The 26,529-nt window shown below is 49.4% G+C and overlaps 1 protein-coding gene across 1 annotated transcript in view; it reads left to right on the top strand.

The window, feature by feature from the left end:
• LOC137152329 (rho GTPase-activating protein 39-like) overlaps nt 1–26,529 on the top strand; it is a 76,120-nt gene that overhangs the window by 14,532 nt on the left and 35,059 nt on the right. The window contains exons 3-4 of the mRNA XM_067546886.1: nt 12,969–14,259; nt 22,866–23,418. Coding sequence (XP_067402987.1) covers nt 12,969–14,259; nt 22,866–23,418 — 1,844 coding nt within the window. The remainder of the gene's footprint in view (nt 1–12,968; nt 14,260–22,865; nt 23,419–26,529) is intronic.

Here is a 26,529-nt window from a genome sequence, read left to right as displayed (position 1 = left end):
AGTAGAGCTTTCTACATTCACTAATCTGGACCTCACCTTGTTCTTATGCAAAAGTGGGATGCACTCCAGGGGTGAAAAATCACTGAGCACAGCTTCAGCTGGAGAGACAAAAGACATACCATGAAATGTTATAGACACCTAGTACATACCACACCACACCACACCATTTCGGGAGAAAGATACATTAGAGCATGGTCAGTTTTTGCCATAACTCCCATATTTTCTATGTAGCCTCAGAATGAAGTGTTCAGCCAAATCTTGGCAGGTGTTAACCGTTTCTGGCATGCCAAGAGCTTGTACCTCAGCCAAACCATCTGTGATTGCTACGCTGAAAGGCCTCTGCTGGCATAGGCCACGTTGTCAGTAGGTGCTGACTTAGGAAGACCATGGAAGATGTGTATTAGTTTGCCTTTCTTGCAACATATGCATTGTTCCATCACATTTGAACATCAATCATGGGGCTACCAAGTATGATTGGCAGGATACATACACGGGTCATTCACTTGATTCAGCTTCCAAAGAGACTTTCCTTGCTCTGAAGGTGCTCTGAACAACTGAGCCTGTCACTGATAGGGTCAAAAATGCACTGGAGGCGTTCATATGATGAGATTTGAAGACCAAACTTACAACACTTGCAGACCTATCTTGGTGGATGTTTTTCAAGAAGCAGACATATGGAGAAAAATTGCCACCAACAAGGGGTGCATTTATGCCTATTAGCAAGAGGGCAAATAATTAAGCAATGGAATGGCTCTGGAATGAACAAGCATCCAAAACTACCCTCCCTTATGAAACATGAATGGGTCTTGGAGGACTGATCACACCAGTTATGTACGAAATACCATGTGCTTCCAAATCAATTCTTCAGCTAACCAAATACTCATTTGAAAAGACCCAGATGCTCACCACCCTGCAAATGTTTGGCCAGCAGCCCGCCTTGTGTGGAGCTGTGTGAGTGGCATGCAGATGAGGATCAGTGTGACGATATGTCTAACAGTGGTGCCCTAGATGGAGACAACACTGATGCTGACTTTGATGTATAACTATTTTCAGTCCAACATATCAAGGCTAACTTCCCTGGGATTACCAAAGATCAATGTCTTTTTTTTGTAACATAGGGATGCATTGCTTAAAGTATCATTTTAAAAACCTATCATTTTAAAAACATTTTCTTGAATATATATCTACATAATAGTTCTAGGTTTGTTGTTTCTTACCCTTATGTTCATGGGAGAAAAGGCTTTTGAATGACACCCAACTCAACCATTTCCGATGACCGCATTATCAAAATATCCAACTGAAGGACCTGGAGCAGGGAGCTGGTGGGGTGGGTAATGAGTCCTTCCTCCCGCATCACATCGCAGAGTGACACCATTGAAATTATGATTCTGTAGATTTTTACAAATGACTTTTCCATTCCATTTCTATTGCTAGCTTGGCCACGGAATGAGGGTTTACTCCTTTATGCTCATGAGATACCCCACCGGTTGGGTTTTGCCTTGCCCTTTCTTATCAACCGGGCAGAAGCAAGCACACCGCCCTTCTCCTCCGTTCCAGGCATCTGGAAAGTGAGTCCTGATTCATTTTCTCCAGGGAATGGTTCTGTTAGCAGGACCTGCTCTCCATGGAAGGGAGTGAGTTCCTAGCCCACTTTCAGCCATGGGGGGATGTGAAGGGAACTGAGGTGAGGTGGAGTCTGCATAGGCATTGAGCATGTGTTCTCCAGGGAGACAGTGGGAGTGGTGAAGAAATCAACCTGAATTCAACACCACCTGAATCCTTGGAGGACTCAAAACCTGGAGGACAATTGTGGAAACTAAAAAGAGTGTTTCTGCCTCTGGCTCAATTAATCTGCTCTTGTAACAACGGCCTTGAAATGAGCAAGGTAGCAAGAAGGGACATGGCCTATTAACCTAAACCCAGAAACACCCCACAGACCTTGCTGCCTGGGGATGAATAAGCTGCTCAGAGAATATGCCTGCACAAAGCCAATGTGATGAGTGCTCCCTGGAAGTAACATTATAAACTTTAACATCCCTGTGTATGGGGGGGGGGACGGGACACCAAAGCAACCCACCATGGTAGCATTTAATTTCAGAAACGGGAACTACACAAAAATGAGGAAGTTAGTTAAATAGACATTAAAAGTGCCAAAAGTGAAATCCCTGCAAGTTGCATGGAAACCTTTAAAAGCCGCCATAATAAAGGCTCAATTTAAATGTATACCCCAAATTAAAAAACATAGCAAGAGGACCAAAAAAGTGTCACCGTGGCTAAACAACAAAGTAAAAGAAGCAATTAGAGGCAAAAAGGCATCCTTTAAAAAGTGGAAGTTAAATCCTATTGAGGAAAGTAGAAAGGGGCATAAACTCTGGCAAGTGAAATGTAAAAATATAATCAGGAAGGCCAAAAGAGAATTTGAAGAACAACTAGGCAAAATCTCAAAAAGTAATAGCAAAAATTTTTAAAAATACATCAGAAGCAGGAAGGCTGCTAAACAACCAGTGGGACCACTGAACAGTCAAGATGCTAAAGGAGAACTCAAGGAACATAAGACTATTGCGGAGAAACTAAATGAATTATTTGTATCAGTCTTCATGGTTGAGGATGTGAGAGAGTTTCCCAAACCTGAGCCATTCTTTTTAGGTGACATATTTGAGGAACTTTCCCAGCTTGAGGTGGCATTACAGGAGGTTTTGGAACAAATTGATAAATTAAATAGTAATAAATCACCAGGACCAGATGGACCATAATCCCAACTATACATAACAATGATGGGGTCTGTTAGCTGTTACCACTCAAGAAAGAGATCTTGGAGTCATTGTGCGTAGTTCTCTGAAAACATCCACTCAATGTGCAGCGACAGTCAAAAAAGCTCACAGAATGTTGGGAATCATTAGAAAAGGGATATATAAGACACAAAATATCATATTGCCTCTGTATAAATCCATGGTATGCCCATATCTTGAATACTGCGTGCAGATCCAGTTTTAAATCAGAATTAGAAAAGGTACAGAAAAGGGCAACAAAAATGATCAGAGATATGGAACAGCTTCCATATGAGGAGAGATTAATAAGACTGGAACTTTTCAGCTTGGAAAAGACAAAGGAGGATATGATAGAGGTCTTTAAAATCATGACCAGTGTGGAGAAAGTAAATAAGGAAGTGTTATATATACTCTTTCTCATAACACAAAAACTAGGGGGTCACCGAATGAAATTAATAGGTAGCAGGTTTAAAATGAACAAAAGGAAATATTTCTTCACACAATGCACAGTCAACCTGTGAAACTCCTTCCCAGAGGATGTTGTGAAGGTCAAGAGTATAATGGGGTTCAAAAAGAACTAGATAAGTTCATGGAGGATAGGTTCATCGATGGCTATTAGCCAGATAGGCAGGGATTCCTGTTTGTCAGAAGCTGGGAAAGGGGGACGGGTTGGATCACTTGATGAGTGCCTGTTCTGTTCCTTCCCTCTGAAGCACCTGGCATTGGCACTGTCAACAGACAGGATACTGGGCTAGATGGGCCATGGGTCTGACCCAGTCTGGCTCCTATAGCTCATCCACACAAAGACTGCCTAGACCAGTGGTTCTTAACCTTTCCAAACTACTGTACCCCTGAAGCCTGAGTCCCACCCCCACGGGGCTGAGGCATGTAACTTAGTTTCATGGCGCCCCTGTGGCTCCAGGCAATTGCCTTTCTTGCCACCCCCAATACCAGCTCTGCACTTGCGACCCCTCTAAACCCCCAGGTTGAGAAACACTGGCCTAGACACTTTGGTTTTGTCCCAGACCTGGCAATTCCTTAGAAATGTGGTGCCACTCCTGGGACTGTGAGCCCATTTCAGACCCAGGGCCATGGATAAGCGACGTGCTCTTTCCAGAGCAGCCCTGTGTGCTGTGCCAGATTCCGTTTGAACACACCTAGCCCTTTCTTGCACAGGATGCAGCGCGTTTGTTTCTTTGCATTCTCCGTTGTGAATGAGTGTTTCCTCTTCAGTTGTAAAAACAACCCAAAAATACTTCTCGCCAAGGATCAAAGCAGCGCTGCTGTTTAGTGCAGTGACCCCTGGTAATTGTTCTGAGCTGCACAAATGGGAGATGAAGGCAGTTGCTATTCCAGTCCCTGCTTCTCAATGCATTTACTTTGGCTCCTTTCCCTCTTGGCCCGCCCAGCTCTGACCCCTGGCTAACTAAGTAGTGTTGTCAGTTGCTTACATTCAGGGCTCACAAAGGGTCAGCAATACAAAGGTCCCTGTGCTGTGGAGCAGATTCCTGTGCTCTCCTTGTGAGGTGCTGGAGTTCAGGCACAGTTTGCTTGCCCCTATTCCACCCTCACGTTCGTATGCTGTGTACCTTGCCACCTGGCCATGCTGACCCTTTCTCTATTAATCCCTGATCGTGCCCAGGGGATTAGCTTGTACATGGCCTAGGCACATGTGATGCCCATCCTATGACTTCTTTGAGCCCAACAGTACAGTAAGGCTCATACCAGGGCAGCCCACCTCTGGCAGTGTACCATGACTCTGACTCTCACAGTCTCTTCCCCATTTGTCCAGCGTGCAGCGTGCCCAGTGGGGGTTCTCTTCAGGCCTAATTCTAAGGCCCCGCCTGTGCCTGGGTAGACCACAGCCCGTCCAAACTTGAACTGAGCCAAGGGTGTGGGACTGTTTCCATACCTGAAGTAAACTCAACCCTTGTATGGATTTGGGTCAGGCTGCACGGGGCTGGCTGCCAGCTTGGACTCCATTTTCTTTACTTCATTTCCTTTCCCTGGCCCAGCACCACGCCCGCGAAGGGCAGCTGGTTCCCCTTCCCCTAGGCTGCTCCCTCTGAAACTGTCACACCACTACCGCCTCTTTGCTCTTGTGGCTTGGCCTAGTAGGAGCTTCCCACTCTGCACGCCTGCAATCTGTCTCTGGCCACCACCTGCCCACAGGGTCACACCCCGTGTCTGCTGCCTGCCCGTGGGGTCACACAGTGGTGGCTGGGTGCCCTGTGTCTACCATCCGCTGCTGATCGTGGGGTCGTGCGATGGTGGCTGCATGCCCAGCTTCTACCAGCCACCAGCACCTTGCCACACTCTGTTCTGCGGAGCAAGAGGCACTGCAACTCATCAGCACACTCGCTCTGCAGCACAGACAGGTCAGCAAGGTGGCGGTGGCTGGCAAGAGCAGGGCACACAGCCGCCACTGCACCGACCCCCCCACCCCGTCCCCCAGGCAGGAGGAAGTGGTCAAAGACTGCCTGGCCTGAGCATGCTGGATTGTTTTCAGCACACCTCTACACTTGTGGTCGGGTCCCGCTGGGTGTGGGTCCGGTGGTAAAGTCTAATCTACAGTACCCAGCACAGTCCCAGATCTCCGGCCTGATGGCCAAGGGAACGGATCCTCTTCACTATTTTTGTTTCCCTTTGATTTTGTCTCCAATAACTTACTTGCTTCCTGTGCAAGTTTCCCCATTTGCTAATTATTCTTCCTGAAAGAGGACCACGCCATGCTGTTGCCTATCTCACGTGGGAGCCTGCCCTGCTCCTCAGTCACAATTCCTGTGCCTTTCCTTTCAGGGTGACACTGTCTCTTTATCTCTTCTCTCCTTCTCATTTAGCTCCTCTCCCCCCACTTCATTCTACTGCACCGCATGAGAACTGTTTCCGTTCCATTGTCATTGGTTAACACAGATCCAGGTTTTGCCTTTGCTGCTTCCTCCAGCATTGGAATAAGAAACACAGTCTAACAGTCCTTTGACACCATTTGTGGTTTTGCATGGGCCAGCGGAGAGCACAGAAGACTTGGTCGAAAGCTTTCAGTTATGACATCTTTTAATCTTGATATTTTAGCTATCTGCTCCGTAATAATAATAATCAATCGTATGTAGCACTTACAGAAGAGCCCCATTGTCCCCTTTCCCCTGATCTGGTGAGCTGTGAGCTTCCCTTTCTTTAAACACATATATTTGGTTCAAAGGAGGCAAGTGACAAAAGCCCACAGGTAGGTATAAAAAAGTGATTTAACAGAGGGTTAGATGTTGTGAAGGTGGGGGCATATTCATAGGAGCAACAAGAGGGAAAACAATGGGGGAATCTGCTTAACATCTTAGGTTTCTATACATAAAGGCAAGGAGTATGGGGAATAAAAAGGAAGAACTGGAATTCTTCGAACTCAAGCTAAATTATGACTTCTTTGGCATCACAGAGACTTGTTGGGTGTAAATCTCATGACTGCAGTGTGGTACTGAGGGGTACAACTTACTCAGGAAGGACAGGCAGGGGAAAAAGGGAAGCCCTGGAACTGCCTCATGATCCTAATCTGCTACTTCTCAAGATCCATTGACACAGCATCTTCACCACACACTAACTTTGGTCACTGGGTCTCTGTCTGCTCTTCTGCCCTTTTTGTGGGTGGGCTGCCTGCTATTTCCCGTCAGGTTGTCTCCAGGGCAGAGGGCTCCTTTTGGGGTTGCGCACAGACAGTTTGATGTTTCTGCAGATACGTCTTCACATAACAGAGCAATGGGAGATTTTTTCCCACCGTGGGTCTAGTTTTGTGGGTGTGTAGTGCTGTGATTTCAAATCTGGGGCCGTGATCCAGTTCCAGGGCTCATGTAGAGAAAGCAGTTTTGACACCAAAACCCTGAGCATTTTAGTGCCTTTGGGGGCTTTTGTGAATGTGGTTAACCCATTAGACAAGTCTTCAGAGCAGAGGGATTCCTGTTGTGAGCAGATGACGTCGGCTTTTTCTTTTATCCCACCACATCTCACCTGCCTGGGCTCAGCCTTTGAGAACAGAGTTCCTTTTGATCTGTTACTGGGGAACATGCTGGAGGTGCAGAAAAGTGTGTAAGATACATTAGCTCTGTGAGATCATTAGTGCTGCCCTCCATCCCTCCCGTTCCAGTTTGGTGGATCTGATAAAGAAATTAGTTCCTACCTGTGAGCTGGCTTTCTCTTGTGACTCAGCTGTATTGGAGCACAAGCCCCACCCTGGTTGCTATTTCCTGGGCAATGTCAGGGAGTGAGAAGAAGAAAATAGCTGTTTCTGTTGTCTGATAAAAATTTGACTTTGGGCAAAGAGAAGTCAAACTCCTGGGCCCCTGCCTGGTCCCCAAGGTCCCTGGCTGGTCCCCTGGGGGCTGTGGAGCAAATGTGGGAGCCTGTAGCCATCTGATGGAGAAAACCCCTCTCACAGGTAGGAAGCAGTTTCGGTTTGGATACTCTCTCTCTTCCCCCTTCTCCCCTGCCCATAAGCTCATTGTTGCAGGGGCTAAACTCTGGGCTTTGTTCCTTCATTATCAGCTGGGAGAGTTTGTCCCAGGGGCAGGAAGGAGTGTTCATTAGGGTCAAAAGCAGTGCCCTGTCTGCAGAGTGAAACAGAGAATGTTTGTTGCTGGGGAATGGGACAGAAGCCCATGGGCATTCTGCTAGGCACGAATGATTACTTTTCAGAGTTCACAGCTCTGATATCTCTGAAGAAACAGATCAGAACCTGCCTGGTGCTGCTGTGTCAGTATTGATCTGAAACTGATACACACATGGTCTGATACGCAGGCTTCTTGCAGGGGCTGGGTTTCAGGAAGTGGCGTTGCTTGATTTTCTGGGAGGCAGGGTGAGGCCAATGTTCCTTACACAACAGAAGCTGCTATGTTACTGGATAACACAATGACTAGGCTGTTTTTGAGCTGCAGCTGGTTAAAGGCTGCAGGGAGAATGCTGTTTGCCAGCTCCCGTGCAGTTCAGAGAACTTTGCATTTCCAAATAATGACTCTTCAGCGAGTAATTACTCATGTATCTCTGGGGTGGAATATTGAGACTGTGAGCTGTTCCAGCCCATTAATATTATTACATTGTTTATTTAGTACTGAGTGCTGACAGTTTGTCTGGCACTCTACAGAACAGTCTATTGCAGAAGTAAGGAGGGAGAGATGCATGGCCTGAATAGAGATGGAGGAGATCTAAGGTATTTCTGAGATATATTCTCATTTTCCTGAGATGGCTAGAGCCGTCCTGTCCACAGTCTTGCAGGACAAATCTGGGCAAAACTTTCAGACCTCTGTCTCTTTTCTCTACAGCTGAAATTCAGATAATTATTCTGCATGCTGCAGACAAAGAAAGCCTTTGGGGCAATGGCATTATTCTGACTGATGCCAGTGAGACTGGTGATAACTGCAAGTGGTTATGCAAAGTGATAAAGATGTGTTCAGTGCCTGCTTACAGCAGTGAGTATGAGCAGACTGTGTCTGACTGAAGAGGGTAAGCCAGCCAGCCCTGAGCAGCCGCCACTGCTCAACTAGTTTGTTGCAGCCAGAATTGACTCCTGGAAGCAGAATTTTTGAGATTGCTGTTTAAGTGTGACTGTTATAGTCCAGGAAGATATGATGAGCTCAGTACCCAGTTCCAGGATGGGGGGCCTGGCTACCCTCCCTGGGAGCACAGACGTCAGAGCCAATCACCCTCCACCTTTGTGGTGTTTGGAGCTTCCTGCACACATCCACAATTTCCTGCGCAGCGGCCGGGAGCTCTGTGCTCCATCAGCACGGCTCTGCTTGGAGGTGATCGGAGCCTGACAACTCTGGTCAGGGCCAGCTCAGGTGTGAGAGGCTCTTTTGATAGTGGAGCGGGGAGGATGTTGTGTGTCTCCTCCCCAAGTGCTCGTGGCTACACTGAGGCATGGCATGTCTCAGTCAGGATGTTCTTCTGGAGTGTTCCAGTGTGGGTGTCTCTAACCTGAGCAGATCTGCCCTCAGCCCCAGGCCAGCAAGATGGGCTAAAGTTGCTCCTGCATTACATTCCTCTCATTGCGCCTTCGGCGAGGCCAGGCAGCATGGCCCAGCAACTGACCTGGCATGGCTGCGGGTTGAACCCACAAGCCAATGTTTCCAGTGCTGCTTTTAATATGTCCCTTGGCTGATGTTGTCTCCCTGCTCCTGACCCAGCCGTGAGTAAAGACGAAACCAAACCTCCCTCTGAGGGAAGAAAATGCGCATTCAAAAGTCTCCCTGTGTGGCCTCTCTTGCAGAAACCTCTCTAGGGACAACTGCCCTCCGGCCACTGCCTTCCTGGGGAGCCTGGGTGGCTTTGGATTGTTGCTGGGTGTGTGTGGTGGGGGGGGCTGTGCAGTGGAGGGATGTGTGCCTGCAGGGCCCAAGCATAATTTTTTCGGGCCCAGTACAAACTTGTGGCACGGGTCCCCTCCCAGATACATACCACCATCCCTCATCCCATACGTACAATCTCATGAGCCATGAAAAGGTTTGAATTCTGAAATTACTGTTAAATATTCGACATTTCCGAAAAATGCCCCCACCCCCCTTTGCTATTTTTGTTTAACACAACACCCAGCCTGAGAGTCCTACAAGTTTGCTGACTATTTTGTAACTTTTTGGTCATTATAAAGGGATTATATCCTGTCAATGTCATGTTTTTTTATTCTAATGGACCAATGTGACTGCAAACATTTTATAATTAGGCCAATTAACTTTTTAGTTCTTGATATGATAGACCATGTCACAGAGAGGAGCACAAATCTCTGTCTCAAACTACAAGTCCTAGTTTAAGTGCACAAGCCCACACTCGCTATTTCAGAGAAGGGCCTAGCCCAGCAACTCACTCTTCACAACGTTGCGTGAGACGGTGCTAACCCTGCCCTGACTGGCTCCAGCAAATCTCACAAGACCTGGGCAATAGATACACAGATACAGGGAAGTAATTTCTATAAATATCCTCAGGCATCATCTACAATTTAGCCTCAATTTTTTCCTCATGGTAATGGGGATTGCAGCCTGGGCTGGGTCCCCCTGGGCCTCCGGGCCCCGGTAAAGTGTACTCTTCCCCACCATGTGGGGGCCCTGTGTGTCTGTGCGGTGAGGGTCTGTGCACGTGCAGTGTGTGGGAGCAGGTGTATGCGCATGGTGTGGATGGGAGGGTGGTGCTGCGCGATGAGGGCGTGGGTGCGCACGGTGTGGGGGTGGGTGGGGGTGGTCGGAGGGTAGGCGCACAGAGGGTAGGCACAGGTGCGCACGGTGTGGGGGTGGGTGGGTGTGGTCAGAGAGTAGGCGCACAGGGGGGTAGGCGGGTGCACACGGTGTGGGGTGTGCATGGGGGGTTGACTCACTGCAGTCATGGGGCGAGGGATTTGGTTGCAGATGCCGGACCCAGGGCAGGCTGGAGCTGAGCATTCCTTGTGAATGCTGTCCTTGTCCATCATCGAGCTCTCCTGCATTGCTCTGCGCCCAGCTCCACGCTGCAGCCTACAGCCATCGCAGGGAGCTAGCCACAAGCAAGGAGTCTTGGGCACAGTGGGTCAGAGCTAATGCCCCAGTGGGCAGAGCGCAGACCCTGCACCAAGCACTGGCCACACCAGAAGCCCCAGTGTGTTTAGCAAAGGGCCCCTTGTCAGAGAGGAGCTGAGGAAGCCAAGTACACCAGGGAGGCCAGTGATCAGGGCTATTTGTCCAGGGGACCCAGGGTTGGCTTCCTGGGCTTGGAGTGATCTGTGCGGCCAGGCCAGAGCCCCGTGATTCCCAGGCCACCTCCGCGTTCTGGGCCTTGTGTGGCAGGGGCTGGGCATGTGCAGATGAGGCAGTGTCTGCCCCATGGGAGAGGTTAGGGGGCGTGGGGTTGCAGTGAGCTGTCCTCTCGCTGTGCAGTGGTGCGGCATGTTTCCAAGAGGCTGTGGGAGTGGGGGAAAGGCTGAGGTTTGGGGGCTGAGTGAGGGGCTGTAAATCAGAGGGATCCTTAGAGCCTGGACTGGGTGCAGTCCATATGAGACCGGGCAGCTGACAGCATCATTACACCAGGTCTCAACCCAAACCCTTCCAGTCTGCTCCAGAGCGTGTCCCCTCCCCAGGCGTGCATGGCTGCACTGAGGCGTGACATGTCTCTGTCCCTTTGCAAGCAGGCCGGCCAGGCGCCCTGGACTGTGATAACGTTCTGCAGGCTCAAGGGCAGCCGTTGACCTTTGAGTCCTGGGACTCAGTCTGTTGCTGCACCCAGTGCTCTGTAGAGCACACAGAGATGGGCGCCAGCTCAGGCCATTTCCAGTCAGCCTCAGACCCTTCTGTTGGGCCTCATGATTGGAGGCAGGAATCACGACATCATGTTGGTCCAATTAAAGGAGGGGATATTCCAGAAAAGATAAGTAAATCAGCTGTCGTGGGGGACCCAGGGGCTGGGCAGAGAGAGGGGAGCATGGGTCAGGGGACCAGATGGACAGGCCGTCCTGGGGGGAAGAGGGAGGCTCTGGGCAGACAAAGCATGGCCAGAGAGAGTGGAGGGGGCAGTGAACCATTCCAGCAGAGCAGAAAGGGTTGTGAATGTCTCCAGAGACAATGCCAGAAGACTGCAAAAGAGGCTGGATATGGGGTTTCTGCCCCCAAAGAATCCAGTGGCAGCGGCAGCTGGGAGCGTGTCCTGGGAGACCGCAGGGGTGGGGATTGTCCACCATTCTTCTGAGGAACGAATCTTGCTTCCCCCAGGTCTCTAAGTACTGAATACAGTGGTTGAGCTAGATAAATGACAGCCTTTCCTGCCTCCCTGGGATAGGCCACCCACTGCTACCTCCTTCTGGTAGGACAGACCGGCTCCTCCCTTGTGTAGTCAGAGCTTCCTCCGCGCCAGAGGGGTATGCCGCTATTTCTAGTGCACAGATCCTGGGGAGATGTGTTCCGAGGAGTGAAAACGACGTGTACCTCTTACAGTGGAAGTTGCTTTCCATGTAGGGTCGTTGTGCTTGGACGTACACACCTGATCCCCAGGATCTCTGCTGAGGAGCCGCATACCTGCTCAGTGGCCATTCAGCAGGGTTGCGTGTGCTGTGCCGTAGTCTGTGAGCTCCCAGGGCAGGGACCTGCCGCTTCTCCTGTGGCACTGCATCGGTTACCCCGTGTGCAATAGTGAACAGCAGCAGCAGCATGAGCAGTCCCAGATTCTGGCTGTCTCCAGCCTTGCCCACTACACCAGCATGGGTGCTCAGCACACTCCTGACCTGCGTGGTGCCGGGGAGGAGCTGTGCTCCCTGGTTTCCTTTTCACGAGCCAGGTCAGTTCTTCCAATGCTGGGCAGCTGAATCAGACTTTTCAGCCTCAAAACCAGATTCCCACCTGAGTCTAGGCAGCTCTCGCAGGGCAAGAAAATTACCCTGGGCTTGGCACTTTTTGGGGGAATCTACAATGCTGTCCCCAAGCCTGTGGCTAACATTACAGACTAGGAGTCTGTCCCAAGAGAGGAGACAGCAGAGGGAGCTGTTTTAAGAAAGTGAGAGCACAGCAGGAGGAGCGGATCTGAGGTTTGGGAGAGGGTTTCCCCACAGGGCCAGGGAAGTGGGCATTCAGGAGACATTCAGGAGAGTTTGGAAGGATTTTCTAGCTAGAGGTTGATTATGTGCTCTGCATTCTGGGAGCCACACTGAGTTATCCCTGGCATAACTTCCATTGGCTTCTGAACGTTTGCCCTAGGATGAGTTGGGCACTGAATGTCTTCAGCTGGAAGTGTCACTATCAAGGCCATACTTTTCTGAAGCGTAATAATTTGGCCTGTTTTTCATTTAACATTTCAAGTGGTGGAGGTCCAGAAGATCTCTTACTGACCTCTAGGGAGCCAGTCAGGAATAGCGTGCCGTTCTGCAGGCATACGCTAATGGGCAGTGGTGTTTCAGATCTCCATACAGCTCCTCTGAAGAGGTAACAAGTGGGAAAGAGGCTGCGTCATAAATGGCTGAACAGAGTTGTGATGAGCCAGGTGTTTTTCTTGTATGTGTTACAGTGACTTTTTTTAGAAGCGAAATGACCCGGAAACAGCCCCCTGAGGATGCACTGCTTGGGTGGGGGTGAATCTCAAACAGCTCAGAGATTCAATTTGATCTCTGTGTAAAAGCTGAAGCCAGTTCTCCCATCTCCCATTAGAACGGAGCTCTAACTGCATTTTTGTTCTCTTCCTAAATAATTCCCCATGTTTGTCTTTCTCTTCGTCCAGGGAAACACCTACCCGTTGGCAGCCTTTGCCAGGCACTAAAGCAGCTATGCTGGTTAAAGTTAACAGTTTAAGAAAAGTGCAGGATTCATCAGACAGTGCACTGCAACCGCAGAGCCCTCCAGAAGCCGACAGCCAGAAATCTGCGCTTCCAAAACCAGTCACGTATGCCCAGCCTCAGTCCACAGCCCAGAACCCAGCTGCTACCAAACCATCCTCTTCAGCAGAAACCAAACAGTCCATGCAAATTAAAAAGACAGAGAATGGTGGATTCTGCTTAGTGCTAAGGAATGGCCCTCCTTGTCAAAGAGAGCCACCCTGTTCGCCCAGATATGCCTCTCCAGCACCTATATACGATGAGCCATCTTTAGAGTCCCCAATTTATGATGAGCCTCCTGTAGATATGGACACTGAAGGTGTAAATGTGAACGGGACATCTCCACAAGTATCACCAAGCAATAGTTTCAAAAAGCTTCTTCAGCCAACCAAAGTATTGCAGCACCCAAGTATGCAACAAGAACAAGCTGAAAACAAGCATGTGAGAAATCCTTCTGCAACAGAATACAGCCCTGCTGGAAGAGAGTATATTAAACATATGGTCAATATTGACCAGTCATCCAAACCTCTTCGCTTCCCGGGTGGGATGGCTGATAGCTCTGCTAAACCGCAGCCTGGTCAGCTTTCTTCAAAGGACAGCTTCAAGCAGTCTTGGAGAGTCTTGGAAGCAAATGTTCTTAAGAATATGGAGGCCCACCACAGTCGGCAGAACAGCCCACAAGCTCAAGAGTACCCTACTGTTATAAGCCAACAGGATTCTGGCTACTCAACAGGCCCTTCTCCGAGCTTGAGAAAGAGGAAAGGAAGGAGACAAGGGCCAGGGCAGGGAAGACCTGGTTCTGTGGGCAGCAGCAGTGAACTCAGTGCTCTGAACGATAAGTTGATTGCAGAGGTGCGTGCCGTGGTGGGGAAATCGGCAGCCTGCAGAGGAAGCAAAGCCAGCCTAGATGCCAACGTGCTGGAAAACGCCATCCCAACTGGGAGCAGTAAAATTAAGTTTCAATCAGACCATTTGAAAAAATGTGTCCTCCAGCACTCGAGGGAGGAGGTGACATCTAGTAACAGGTCCTTGTACAGACAGGGACTGGAGCAGAGGGGGAGCTTCTCGAACGAACCAGCTACACAACAGGAGCTGGTGAGGGCGAAGAGGAGCTATGAGAAAATAGACTCTTTAGAAAGGAATGTGACGAGTCAGACAAGCTTGGCTTCACCAGATGTGGCAGAAACATCCTCTCAGGTATTTACCAGTTACCATATCAGTTAAATCGTGTGCTGCTAGGATACAGGGATAATTCTAACCCCAGTTCACCAAGCCATCTGATGGCAGGAGATGTTTATTTACAGAGATTGTACGTTCTTGGAGAGTGAACGACAGATTGCAGAATCTTGCAGCTTTGTAAGTGGAGGGTCCTATTTCAGACCAGGTGCCTGGTGCGATAGGGGGGAATTATGGAAGAGAAATCAGAGTTTGGTACCCATGCACCAAGCATGTAACACTGAATATGGTTACTTGAATATGGTTGCTTGACTTTATTTACTTATTTGTATTATGGTGTCATGGACCAGGACCCCATTGTGCCAGGTGCTGTACAAACACAGAACAAAAAATGGTCCCTGCCACAAAGATCTTACAGTCTAAGACATAAGAGAGCAGGTGGACACATGCTGGGAAGCACAAGGAAACCGTGAGATAATACCCGTCAGCATAATAGGCAGCAGTTTCAGCCCATCAGCTGCCTAATTGTTGTCAGGTTCTTTGTAGGTTTCACGGCCAAGGAGAGCTTGAAAGAGGGATTTGAAGATCAGCGAGGTGGCTTGGACGATGCTTATAGAGAACTCCTCCTATTAAGGAGGGGCAGCAGGAGAGGACCCAGGAAAGTGCTTGTTTGAAAATGTAACAAATGAGTGTAGGAGGCTGGCATTATGGGCAGAGTGGAGGTCAGGTCTGACATCCTGATTGTATATGAGAGATGCGAGGTCGGCTAGGGACAGTTTGTGAAGAGCTTTGAAAATGATAGCAGGGAGTTTGTGTTCGGTATGATGGAGAAGAGGGAGCCAGTGGAAGGAATCAAAGAGGGGTGACATGATCTCCGTAGCAGCATTCTGAATAGATGTAAGTGGCATGTGATGGGATTTGTCAAGGCCAGAGAGAGGAGCCGAGCCTGAGCATGATGATCTAGAGAGAAAGCCAAGTCAAAGAGGATGCCCAGGTGCCAGGCTTGTGTGTCAGCGAGGATGGTGCAGTTGTCCATGGTAACGGACAGGTGGAATGGGGGAGGGGTTGAAGAGAAGATTAAGAGCTCTGTTTTGGTCATGTGACCTTAAGCTGATACCTAGATTCCCATGAGGGGATGTCCGAAAGGCAGATTGAAGTTTGGGACAGAAGGAAACGGGTCTGGAGTAGACGTAGATCTGTGAGTTGTCACCATAGAGATGATGGCTGAATTTGTGTTTGTGAATCAAATTGCCCAGAGATGAGGTGTGGAAGGAATAGAGAAGGAGTCTGAGGATGAACCCCCACAGAACGTAGGAGGGGGGATGAGAGGGATTCTCTGAAGAATATGCTAGAGAGGTAGGAAAGAATCAGGAGAGGACAAAGTCATGGAAGCTGAAGGAGATCCAAGGTAACTGACAGGTCCAGGAGGATGCAGATGGGGCACTGACTGTCCGCTCTGGCCAGGAAGAGCTCATTAGAGAGTTGGGTGAGATCCATTCAGCAGAGTACAGGGGTAAAAGGAAGATTGGAGAGGGTCTAAGAACTCCACGTAATGATTGTGGACAGTGTGTTCAATGGGCTTAAAGATGCTAGGAGAAAGGATATGGGACAGTAATTGGGGGGACAGATGCTATCAAGCCTTTTTTTAAAAAAAAGGGGAGGAGAGAAAAACAGGAGAAATTATCATGCCCAGGACCATGTTAAGAGGAGATGCTGAGTGAGTGGCGGAAGACACGTGCTGATCACCCCCACAGAGACGGATGTTTAGGGGAGGAGAAGGTAGGCCCACACAAGACTCAGATACACATAAGTTCAGCATTGTTTACTAGCAAGAAAAACACCAACTTAATCTCAATGGCTGTGATGTGTATCCTCTGTACTTAATGTGTATCCTGTTTGACTAGCGTGGGGCTGAAATTTAAAGTGATCCTAAATTTATAGGTGACAAAAAATTAGGCAAAGAAAAAATGTGTGTGGCTTCTTTTGTTTCTTTGTGATGAAAAAAAAAAAGGCCCTTAAAATGTTCTTTGTCGTTGTTTTTTATCTTTAAAAATATCAGGAGAGTTTATCTTCTTTTTGCTGGAGGTCTCCTTGGAGGATTCAGAGAAAAGATTGGGAATTTTCTCAGCACTTAATTGCTGACTGTGTGAGTTTCAAATCTAACAAAGAGGTCTTTTCTTACAATTGTCTGTTGGGTGTTTGAGCTAAAAATGTGTTAACAACCCCATCATCTTCCTCCTCCTCCTCCACCCAAAGTAAAGAATTCTGAAGAGTCTGAATAAAAACCTCTTCTTCTATCAGCTAGTCATTACATTTCATTTTCTTGGGATTTGTGGTTACATAATTGTGCTAATTCTCTATATGTCCGTAGAGTCCGCCAGGAAAAACAGGGGAGACGAGAACTGAAATTCTAATGTAAATACAAGCAGATAAAGTTTTCTGGGAAAAAGAAGTGCTCTTCCCCCACTATAGGCACCTGTAAGTTTGTTTACAGATGTGGGTACCTAGCTCGTTTACTCTGTCTCCCGTCAATAGCTGACTCTAGTTCCTGCTTTGACAAAATTCTAGACCTTTTTTGGAGAAAATCATTCATATTTGGGCCTAAATCTCAACTTCCGTAGTAGTGGAGCAGGATCTTAGGGGAACAGAGGCAAGATCTGCTCTGTGCGTTTTGCTCAATGTCACTCACTGAGGTGCTGGAGTTGTTGGGAGATTTGGGGCCACAGACTGTTTTAGAACCATGTCCTTTCTGGCTGGGGCAGGCTAGCCAGGGAAGGCTGGTCCTTGTTTGCTGGAGATTGCCAGTGCTTCCATTAAGAAAGGCAGGATAATACCAACCTTGGAGAAGGCCTGAGTTCATCTGTAGCTCAAGAAAGCATCCCTTGATATTGGCAAACTAGCCAGCTATTGCCTCGAGTTGCACCGTTCCTTCTGGATTATTGCAAAGGTTGTGGTAAGACAAATCTCTCCGCATTTCGCTGCCTCAGGTCCCCGTGGCGACATACCTGATTTGGTTTAGAAGAGCCTGCTCTTGTGCTCGTCTGTGTTTGTCTCCTAACAGTGGCAATGACCATGCTGATGTTGTCAGATCTGCCAGCTGCTTTCCATACCCTTGATCATGAGGTGTGGCTGAGTGCTAGGTGGTGTTGGTGGGGCTGTTTTTTTCCTGTCTGAGAGATCCCAAAGGGATGGATGAGGCCATTGCTAATCAGCTCCAGGACGTTTCCTGTGTGTGGGCAGGTTGCCTGGGCACCTGGCTGCTCAGGAATCACAGAATCATAGAATATTAGAGTTGGAAGGGACCTCAGGAGATCATCTAGTCCAACCTCCTGCTCAAAGCAGGACTAACTTCAGCTATATCATCCCAGCCAGGGCTTTGTCAAGCCTCAGCTTAAAAACCTCTAAAGATGGAGATTCCACCACCTCTCTAGGTAATCCATTCCAGTGCTTCACCACCCTCCTAGTGAAAAACTTTTTCCTAATGTCCAACCTAGACCTCCCGCCCTGCAACTTGAGACCATTGCTCCTTGTTCTGTCATCTACCACCACCGAGAACAGCCTAGCCCCATCCTCCCTGGAACCCCCTTTCAGGTAGTTAAAGGCCGCTATCAAATCCCCCCTCATTCTTCTCTTTTGCAGACTAAACAAGCCCAGTTCCCTCAGCCTCTCCTCATAAGTCCTGTGCTCCAACCCCCTAATCATTTTTGTTGCCCTCTGCTGTACTCTCTCCAACTTGTCTACATCCTTTTTGTAGTGGGGGGCCCAAAACTGGACACAATATTCTAAATGCGGCCTCACCAATGCCGAATAGAGGGGAATAATCACTTCCCGTGTTCTGCTGGCAATGCCCCTCCTAATGCAGCCCAATATTCTATTAGCCTTTTTAACAACCAGGGCACACTGCTGACTCATATCCAGCTTTTTATCCACTGTTACCCCCAGGTCCTTTTCTGCAGAGCTGCTGCCTAGCTCGTCGGTCCCCAGTCTATAGCTGTGCATGGGATTCTTCCTTCCTAAGTGGAGGACTCTGCACTTTTCTTTGTTGAACCTCATTAGATTTCTTTTGGCCCAATCCTCCAGTTTGTTTAGGTCGCTCTGTATCCTATCCCTACCTTGCAGGGTATCTACCACTCCCCCCAGCTTAGTGTCATCCGCAAACTTGCTGAGGGTGCAATCTACCCCATCCTCCAGATCATTAATAAAGATGTTGAACAAAACCGGCCCCAGGACTGACCCTTGGGGAACTCCGCTTGTGACAGGTCGCCAGCTAGACATGGAGCCATTGATCACTACGTGTTGAGCCCTATGCTCTAGCCAGTTCTCTATCCATTTTATAGTCCATTCATCCAACCCATACTTCTTTAATTTGCCGATAAGAATACTGTGAGAGACTGTATCAAAAGCTTTGCTAAAGTCAAGGTATATCACATCCACCGCCTTCCCTACATCCACAGAGCCAGTCACCTCATCATAGAAAGCAATCAGGTTGATCAGGCATGACTTTCCCTTGGTGAATCCGTGTTGACTGTTCCTGATCACCTTCCTCTCTTCCAAGTGCCTTAAAATGGATTCCTTAAGGACCTGCTCCATGATTTTTCCAGGGATTGAAGTGAGGCTGACCGGTTTGTAGTTCCCTGGATCCTCTTTCCTCCCTTTTTTGAAGATGGGCACTATATTTGCTTTTTTCCAGTCCTCAGGGACCTCCCCCTGTTGCCACGAGCTTTCAAAGATAATGGCCAATGGCTCTGAAATCACCTCAACCAACTCCCTCAGCACCCTCGGGTGCATTGCATCTGGCCCCATGGACTTGTGTATGTCTAATCCTTCTAAATAGTCTTGGACCTGTTCCTTTAGCACTGCGGGATGTTCGCCTCCTTCCCATTCTGTGCCACCCAGTACAATAGTCTGGGAGCTGATCTTGTCTGTGAAGACAGAGGCAAAAAAGGCATTGAGTACCTCAGCTTTCTCCACATCCTCCGTCACTAGGTCGCCTCCCTCATTCTCTAAGGGGCCCACACTTTCCCTAATCTTCCTGTTGTTGGCAACATGCCTGTAGAAACCCTTCTCGTTCCCCTTCATGTCCCTTGCTAGCTGCAACTCCAATTGTGCTTTGGCCTTCCTGATTTCATTCCTGCATGTTCGAGCAGTGTTTTTATAATCCTCCCTAGTCCTCTGATCAAGCTTCCACTTCTTGTAAGCTTCTTTTTTGCATTTAAGTTCGCCAAAGACTTTTTTGTTAAGCCAAGCTGGACGCCTACCATATTTGCTATTCTTTCTGCACATCGGGATGGTTTGCTCCTGTGCCCTCAATAAGGTCTCTTTAAAATACAGCCAGCTCTCTTGGGTTCCTTTCCCCCTCATATTAGCCTCCCAGGGAATCCTGCCCATCAGTTCCCTGAGGGAGTCAAAGTCCGCTTTTCTGAAGTCCATGGTCTGTATCCTGCTGTTCTCCTTTCTTCCTTTTGTCAGGATCCTGAACTCGACCATCTCATGGTCACTGCTGCCTAGGTTGCCACCCACTTCTACTTCCCCTACCAAATCTTCCCTGTTTGTGAGCAGCAGGCCAAGAGAAGCACGGCCCCTAGTTGGTTGCTCCAGCACTTGCACCAGGAAATTGTCTGCGACACCCTCCAAAAACTTCCTGGATTGTTTGTGCTCTGCTGTATTGCTCTTCCAGCAGATGTCAGGGTGATTGAAGTCTCCCATGAGAATCAGGTCCTGTGAACTGGAAACTTTCCCTGGTTGAGTAAAGAAAGCCTCCTTTACCTCATCCTCCTGGTCTGGTGGTCTGTAACAGACACCCACCACGACATCACGCTTATTGTTCTTGCTTCTAAGCTTAACCCAGAGACACTTAACTGACTTATCTCCAGTTTCATACTGGAGCTCAGAGCAATCATAGTGCTCTCTTACATACGGTGCAACTCCTCCACCCTTTCGCCCCTGCCTGTCCTTCCTGAACAGTTTATACCCATCCATGACAGTGCTCCAGTCGTGAGAGTTATTCCACCAAGTCTCAGTTATTCCAATCATGTCGTAGTTTCTTGATTGTGCCAGGACTTCCAGTTCCTCCTGCTTGTTTCCCAGGCTTCTTGCATTTGTGTACAGGGATTTGAGATAAGTAGCCGATTGGCCTACTTTCATAGTATGAATCGGGAGGCCTCCCCTGCTGCACCCTCCTCCTTCTGCTTCCTTGTGGTGTCCCTCTTCCCCACTTACCTCATGTTTTGGACGTGGCTCTCACTGACTTCATCCAGGCTTTTGCACTTCAGTATCAGAGTAACACAAGGTGCATCACATGAGGCCACATCTTAAACTGGCCCAGAAACTGGAACTGGTGCAAAGGGCAGAAATGGGGTGGCTATGGAGAGTACATGGCACCTTCACCTGTCACCTCTCAGGTTCCAGGTAGACTTTGAGGGGTTGCATTTGACCTATAAAGCCCCATATGGCCTACCTGAGAGAGACCTCTCCCCCTGTGGAATGATGCCACGGTCACCAGGAGGAGAGGGCAGCAGCAGGGCATACTGGGTGTGGGCCCTGGGCTCTAGTACTCTCTCCCACCCAGTGTGAAATAGCCCCACAATATGGACCATTAAGGCATGCTGAGGCCCCCGCTGTTTGGGGGAGTGAAGGGAGGCTGAGGGCCTGTCTGCTGTGCCGGGGTCAGTGGGTTCCACTGAGAGCTGGGACGTCATGGTGGGCGGAGGCCGTCTGGGATGTGCATCTTGGTGGTGTACTTTTCAGTCCAGTTACTCATGAAGTGATCTCATCTGGGCCCTCGACCCCTGCGACCCAGTACGCCTGGGTTACTGGAAATGAAACCAACGGTGCTACATAACAAAGGGCTCTTGGTGCTGGGTTCATCCCCGTTGAGTCTTTCCGGCGTGCACTGCAGAGGCACTGGGTAGTAGACTGCACTCTACATCTCGCAGAGTCCCTGCAGCTAAACCTGTGGGAGGCTAAAGCACCCGGGAGACAGAACTGCCCCTTTCAGGCCCAAGGCCGTTGATTAATTAACTGTGCACTCAAGCCGAGATAGCACAAGTGTGCCTACCTGGGCGGGGAGGCTCACTCCTAGCTGCAGTGTAGATGCAGCCTTAGGGCCCTTGGGATAAATTTCCCTGTGCTGTTGTTGCAGGTTAGTTTTGGATCTCTCTGGAGGTGGGAGTGAGTAGATGGCAGCTCTTTCTGCTCTCTCTTGGATAGTCCTCACTGGCCTGCGGGGAGATGAGAGCACGTGCCATTACCACACTACACCTCATTATCCTCTCCCAGATAGCCCAGCGTCTCCGCCCTGGGACTCTCTCTCAGATGTAAAATGATGCAGCCTTGCTCCCCACAGAGATGTGTGCTCCCAGCCTTTCCCGCCCTCGGTGTAGGTGAGGCCAGGATTCCCACACAGGAGGCTGCAGGAGCCAAGGAAATGCATTCATAGGCCCAGCAGACTTGCTTGCCGGAAATGCTGTTTCTGACAGTAGTCCGGGACAGCCTCAGCTGGGCTGCTGTTCCCCCAGGCAGGATGCTAATCCTGAACCAGAGCCCTCCTCACATGTGAGATAACCTGGTTTATGGTGGGATACTGGCAGGATCTAACATGAACCAGCCAAAGACGGGAGACTCCTGGGTCCCGTGTGGACAACAGGGGCCACGAAGTGGGGACCAGGCACTTTGAGTGTGGAGGAGGGTGTGGGGCTGTGATTCACGGGCTGCTGGGGAACATGAGGCATGTTTCCTAGATGATGAATGTTTGCTGGCCACAGGGAGCTAAGGGAGGTAGAGCGTTTTGTCTAGGAGTACAAAGGGTGCCACAGAGACCGAGCCTGGAGATGCCAAGGGAGGAACATGGCTATGCTGGCAGATGGAGGAAATTCACATGCCTTGATAGACTGGCCTAGAAACTGCGGTGCTAGCAGAGGGCCTGGCATAGAATGTGCGAGGTGAATTTGGATCAGTTGGTGCAGGTGTTCTCCAGATACAGCCCCCCAAAAACTGACCTGCTTTGAACATTTCCAAAGGGTTATAATGCTTTGTTGCCCAGAGCTTGGAAAAATACTATGGGCGGGCTGCAGCGGCAGGGCTGGAGCAGCAGCAAAGGGAGGCAGAGGCTGCAAGAGGAAAGGGATTGGGAGCTGTACTCCTGAATGCCCTGCAGCTCGTTGCTCTGCCGGGCCCCAGGTGGAGTTCGGGGTGTGGAGAGGGGAGCTGCGGGCTGTGAGGAGCGCAGATCTGGTCCAGTTGCTGTAGCAGAGCAGAGGTGGGAGCAGTGCACCTGAGGAAGAGCAGGGCTAGGAACTCCCACCGTCCAGGTTGGCACCGGGAGTCCTGGGCCAGTTTTGGGGATAAGCTGCGTTTTCCCATGCCTGCAAGGGGTCAGGGAGCGGCAGGGGGGCTTGTTCCTAAATGTGCCTTCAGAGCCGAGTGCCAGCTCTGCTCCTCTGTCAGCTGGGGCTGTTGCAGGGGGAGGGCAGACTCCAGCACCAGTCTGCATCCCAAATACAAGTTTTCCTTGCTCACGACTCTGTAGTTCCTGGTGGTTGGGTGGTTGATGCTGTTTGACTACCCCGCTCGGGTAAGACACTCCACTGAAATGCCTTGGAATGTAACTTGTCTCTTCTCCATTGCAGCCTGGAGCAATCGAGTCAGACTCCAAACAGGAGAACAGCGGCCAGCCAGACATCAGCATGGGGTGTCAGTTTCCCCACAACACGTTACGGAAGCCCATCTCTCAAAGCAGCATGGCAGACTGGGCTTCCAAAAACCTGAACATGCACACTCAGGGCATCTTCCGCCGAAGGATCTCCATCTCCAACATGCTCTCCTGGAATGGGGGCGCCATCAAAAAGCCAATGCTCATCACCAGCAACCACACCATTAAAAAGGAAGCATGTGAGATGTTTAAACTGGTGCAGATCTACATGGGAGACCGCCAGGCCCGCATGGACCGAAATCATGTGGCTTTGATCACTGTCACCAAGTGCTGGAGCATACAGGGTTTACGGGACGAGCTGTACATACAGCTGATCAGGCAGACTACAGACAATATGTGTTACCGAAGTCTGGCATGGGGCTGGGAACTCATGGCCATCAGTCTGGCCTTTTTTTCCCCATCACCGAAGTTTCAGTCCTACCTGGAAGGTTACATCTACCGCCATCTTGACCAGGTCAATGATGAAAACAGTAAGTGCCTCAAATTTCACAACAGCTGTTTAACAGCACTGAAATTCACCATTATGCATAGGGCCCGTTTAAGGCCTGTGCACGCCAAGTGAATGTTCTCCTCTTACTAGGCAGTGTCTGATTATTTGAGCAGCACACAAGTTATATATAATTTGAGAGGGACAGACTCCGCTCTCCCTGATGCTGGTGTGAATCTGGAATGGCTCCATTGGAGTGCAGATTTACACTGGTGTATCTGAAAGCTGGATTTGGACCATATTTTGTGGACTACCCTCTGAATCAGAGGCTAAGGAGAATGTTATAATTAACTGCATTGTGCAGGAGAACAGGGAACAGATGGGGGGGGAGGAGGCGGTAACCCTGCTGTATTATTAATAATGCTGGTAAGATGTCATGCTCAAACTCCAGGGAGGTTTGCAGCCATATTGATACTAACAGGCGGGCATTAGAGTAACAACATTCCCAGATACATTTGGCTTGTGCCATTCCTAGGGAGCTGCTGGGGCTGTCCAGTAACATAAGCAGTCACAGGCAAATGGGTATTTCTTTAATTAGGTTCAATGCTGAGGCGGTTGCGTTCTATGATGAGAAGTAGGAAGTGAGTCATAGAATCATAGAAGATTAGGGTAGGAAGGGCCCTCAAGAGGTTATCTAGTCCAACCCCCTGCTCAAAGCAGGACCAACTCCAACTAAATCATCCCAGTCAGGGCTTTGTTAAGCCACAGCTTAAAAGCCTCGAAGGATGGAGATCCCACCACCTCCCTAGATAACCCATTCCAGTGCTTCACCACCCTCCTAGTGAAAAACCTTTTCCTAATATCCAACCTAGACCTCCCCCACTGCAACTTGAGACTATTGCTCCTTGTTCTGTCATCTATTACTATTGAGAACAGCCTAGCTCCATCCCCCCTGGAACCCCCTTTCAGGTAGTTAAAAGCTGCTATCAAATCCCCCTCATTCTTCTCTTTTGCAGACTGAAGAAGCCTAGTTCCCTCAGCCTCTCCTCATGAGTCTTGTGCTCCAGCCCCCTAATCATTTTTGTTGCCCTCCGCTGGACTCCCTCCAACTTGTCCACATCCTTTTTGTAGTGGGGGGCCCAAAACTGGACACAGTACTCCAGGTGTGGCCTTACCAGTGCTCAATAGAGAGGAATAATCACTTCCCTCGATCTGCTGGCAATGCCCCTCCTAATGCAGCCCAATATGCTATTAGCCTTCTTGGCAACAAGGGCACACTGTTGACTCATATTCAACTTCTTGTCCGCTGTAACCCCCAGGTCCTTTTCTGCAGAGCTGCTGCCTAGCCAGTAGGCCCCTGGTCTGTAGCTGTGCATGGGATTCTTCCATTCTCAATGCAGGACTCTGCACTTGTCCTTGTTGAACCTCATCAGATTTCTTTTGTCAGACCTTCTCCCAGTGATTCAAATGGCTATCTGCAGGGTAGCTGGAACCATGTCGGTCCCAGGATATTAGAGAGACAAGGTGGGGAAGACGTTATCTTTTATTGGACCAACTTCTGTTGGGGAGAGAGAGAAGCTTTCGAGCCACACAGAACTCTTCCTCAGGTCTGGGAAGGGTCATAGCAAACTGCAAGGTGGAACAGATTGTTTAGCATAGGTAATTAGCATATATTGTAAGGGACCACTCTAGAAAGAATACAAGAAGACACTGTAGTTGGTATATGTTGGTTCTAGACAGTCTCATCAGGGTGTCTCTGAATGTGTTACAGCCTTGAGAGACAAGCGAGGTAACCACGGCTACAGGGACATTGCCTGCAGCCTTGAGGGCAGCCTTGAGGAGACAAAAAGGCTTTTGTCAACAGTTCCCAGTGTGTGATAAGCAGTGCCTCAGCCCTGAGATACCGGGAAAGGTGTGCTGCCTAGCAAACTGCACCTCTGGGAGCTGGCCCCATCTGTACTGCTGCATTTCCACAGTCAATGTGAGGCTCAGACAGATAGAATCAGAGCCCCGCCCGAAAAGCCTTAGTGCTAATAATTAAGGTGTTTATATGTATTTATAGGCACTTCTTCAGTGCTCTGGGGCAATGTTTCTGCACAGTCCTAACTAACACGCACATAGCACTTCTCGGTGAAGCACTTGAGAAGGTGAACCAATCCTTTCTCCCATGAAGTACTGGCAAAGAAACAGGCTGTGCCTTGCCCAGGGAGACACAGGGTCAGCATCAGGCTCCTGCCTTAAAGTCCTGCAGGACTGGCCTGTACTGAGCATGGGGACTTTTGCATTCTGTGGAAAATATCAAGTATGCCACAGATGTGTAGGGGGAGAACGTTGGCCCAGGGTGTTGAAATCCCTCCAAACAGAATCCCTGTGCTGCGCATACTGCAGACACTGGCACCAGGTCCCAGGGGACAGCTGATGCTGCTGTGACAATCTTAGCCTTTGCTTCTTGCCCTGCTCTGTCCCATACAGACACACCCAGCCCATTGAAGAATACAGGTGCATGGCGGGGCTAGCCTGTAACTTTTGGTGAGGACAGATCACATGATCTGAAATGTAAAGTGCAACCACGTGTATCCTGTGGATTTGTTTCAGGGTGTAAAGACTATTCCTCCACTGTCACCTAGTGCAAACATAGCTGCAGAAAGGCTGCTCAGACCTCCCCAGTGGTTCTCCTGTGGGCTGAGACCAAGCCATGGAAATTTCAGTCCCAGAGGAGAATTTTCTGGGTGAGTGAGGGTAGAGAGTCTAATGAAATAGGAACTGCAACCTTACCTAAAGCATTTGCTCCCCATAAACACCCTCCTAGATGGATCTAGAAATACCAGCATTTCCTCCCATGGGTGTAGCTGCTCTGAGCTTCCCCTCGGCCACAAATTGAGGAGCAGAAACAAACCAGGAGGATTTGTAAATTGCCTCAGGCAGGGTTTTCTTCCTCTCATTTCCAAGTCTCTCTTGCTGCAGGGGCCTAGGTCAGTCTTGCTAGCAGCTGTTGGGGCAATGTGCAGCAGGGGAGAGTGTGCAGCTGATCTGTAAGCAAGACAAGCTGTGGAAGAGATTTGAAATTCTGGAGCCTACACACACACCTCCCCCTTCACCCCCACCCCATATCCTTGCTGTTCAGTGGACTCCAGTGACATTCTCTCTGTGCCCC

Source organism: Emydura macquarii, unplaced genomic scaffold (genome assembly GCF_026122565.2).
Source record: "Emydura macquarii macquarii isolate MOO-44397 ecotype Brisbane River unplaced genomic scaffold, CSIRO-AGI_Emac_v2 contig_1170, whole genome shotgun sequence".
In the NCBI taxonomy this organism is placed as follows: Eukaryota; Metazoa; Chordata; order Testudines; family Chelidae; genus Emydura; species Emydura macquarii.
The sequence above is the reverse complement of the archived record's forward strand: the minus strand, read 5'-3'. Positions and strand labels throughout refer to the sequence as shown.